Source organism: Penaeus monodon, chromosome 21 (genome assembly GCF_015228065.2).
Source record: "Penaeus monodon isolate SGIC_2016 chromosome 21, NSTDA_Pmon_1, whole genome shotgun sequence".
NCBI classification, from domain to species: Eukaryota; Metazoa; Arthropoda; class Malacostraca; order Decapoda; family Penaeidae; genus Penaeus; species Penaeus monodon.
The window spans coordinates 12,691,669-12,693,118 of record NC_051406.1 but is presented as its reverse complement, the minus strand read 5'-3'; the positions used below and the strand labels follow the sequence as shown (position 1 = coordinate 12,693,118).

The following is a 1,450-nucleotide window of genomic DNA, read 5'->3' as shown; positions in this document are numbered from 1 at the left end:
CAAATAAAACTCACACGATGATCCCCATAAAAATTATCTTCACAGCAGATCGCATAATGAACAAAATGCAAGTTAGCATGAGAAATAGAGAAAATATATAATTAAAGATGTATTCCCCAAGGTGTTTGTTTTCATCAAAATGCAAAAGCTGAACTACCTCGAAGACAAATGAGCGTCGCCAAGCGCATTTCTCTTATTTAAAAGATTAATTTCGAGCGTGAACCCTCTAAAAATCTGCCCCAGTGCACAAAATTTGGCCAATCTCTCCAAATAGCGTACACCCTTGTCCCTCTCGCCGCGAAAAGAGTCACAAGCAGCCCAGAAGAGAGACATTCTATCATGCCCATCAAACATGGCCGGTCGGTCGCATGTAGACGATTCTGTGATCGAGAGGAGATTACGGCCGATTTATGGTAAGATGCGAGTTCTCTGAAGGGTAATTGACACACATCCGTCACTAGCTTGCTATTAGGGAGGGGCAAGTTCTGTGTCAATAGGTAATTTGGGAAACCTGGCAGAAAATTGGGCAAGGCAGAAAGTAGTACTATGAGCCAAGGCAGACTGAACTATGTATATGTCTGTTATTATATTATTATTTATCTTTTCCTCGCTCCTTTTTCATTATTCTTGTAGTCTTTGCTTTGAGCTGACGTGACGCTTTCTTTGTTTTAATTACTTGCAAATAGGGGAGGAGACGTGAGTTATAGGAATTATCTAAGTTTGTGTTTTGGGAAGTAGGAGTGGTGTGGATCAACTTGCTTTAATTAATCATGGCTTATCGTTTTTTTCGTAATTTGGCGGTGAATTGAGGATGAATAGTCTATTTATTATTATTTGGCTTTCACAGAGAAGATATATATTGTTTCTCGTGTACTTTGTGGCGATCAGAACGAAGCCGTTGTTTGTTTCTGTTGCCTCCCCTGAATTTCTATGCTAGAAACCTCCTCCTCACTCCCCTAACGGGCTTGGAGGGCTGGTGCGAATTTGGAGATTCTGGAGGGGGCAGAGATTAATCCTTTAAAATAAGATTAATTACTGCCTTATGTAGAATGATATATGTGATTTTCATACATTTTACCAACCCACAAAGCATATTTTGAGTAGTAGTATTTGCAGTTACCTCTATGCCTAAGGATATGACTGAAGGGGTCAGTAAACATCCTTGATGTAACCTACAGTTTGGCAAAATAGATTTTAGGTTATAGTAAATGCCCTAGATACATTGTCAGTGTTTACATTGTACTGCAGCCAATACAGCAAACGCATGCACTTCTGTAATATAACAAACAGCCCTGAACTGTATCAGACTTGCAGAAACATGAACAATAAGCAATAGAAAACTTTTATTATGTATAGTTGGTCTGTCAAAGAAAAAGTAGTTTGCAATCAGCATCTGTAGACGAATTGTGAGAGACTAGATATTTTTTCTATCTGTCGTTTTTGGCAGAAG

At 38.9% G+C, this 1,450-nt stretch overlaps 1 protein-coding gene across 1 annotated transcript in view; it reads left to right on the top strand.

The window, feature by feature from the left end:
• Positions 1 to 254: 254 nt before the first annotated feature.
• LOC119586240 (N-alpha-acetyltransferase 25, NatB auxiliary subunit-like) overlaps positions 255 to 1,450 on the top strand; it is a 20,710-nt gene continuing 19,514 nt past the window's right edge. The window contains exon 1 of the mRNA XM_037934942.1: positions 255 to 413. Coding sequence (XP_037790870.1) covers positions 353 to 413 — 61 coding nt within the window. The 5' untranslated portion in view covers positions 255 to 352. The remainder of the gene's footprint in view (positions 414 to 1,450) is intronic.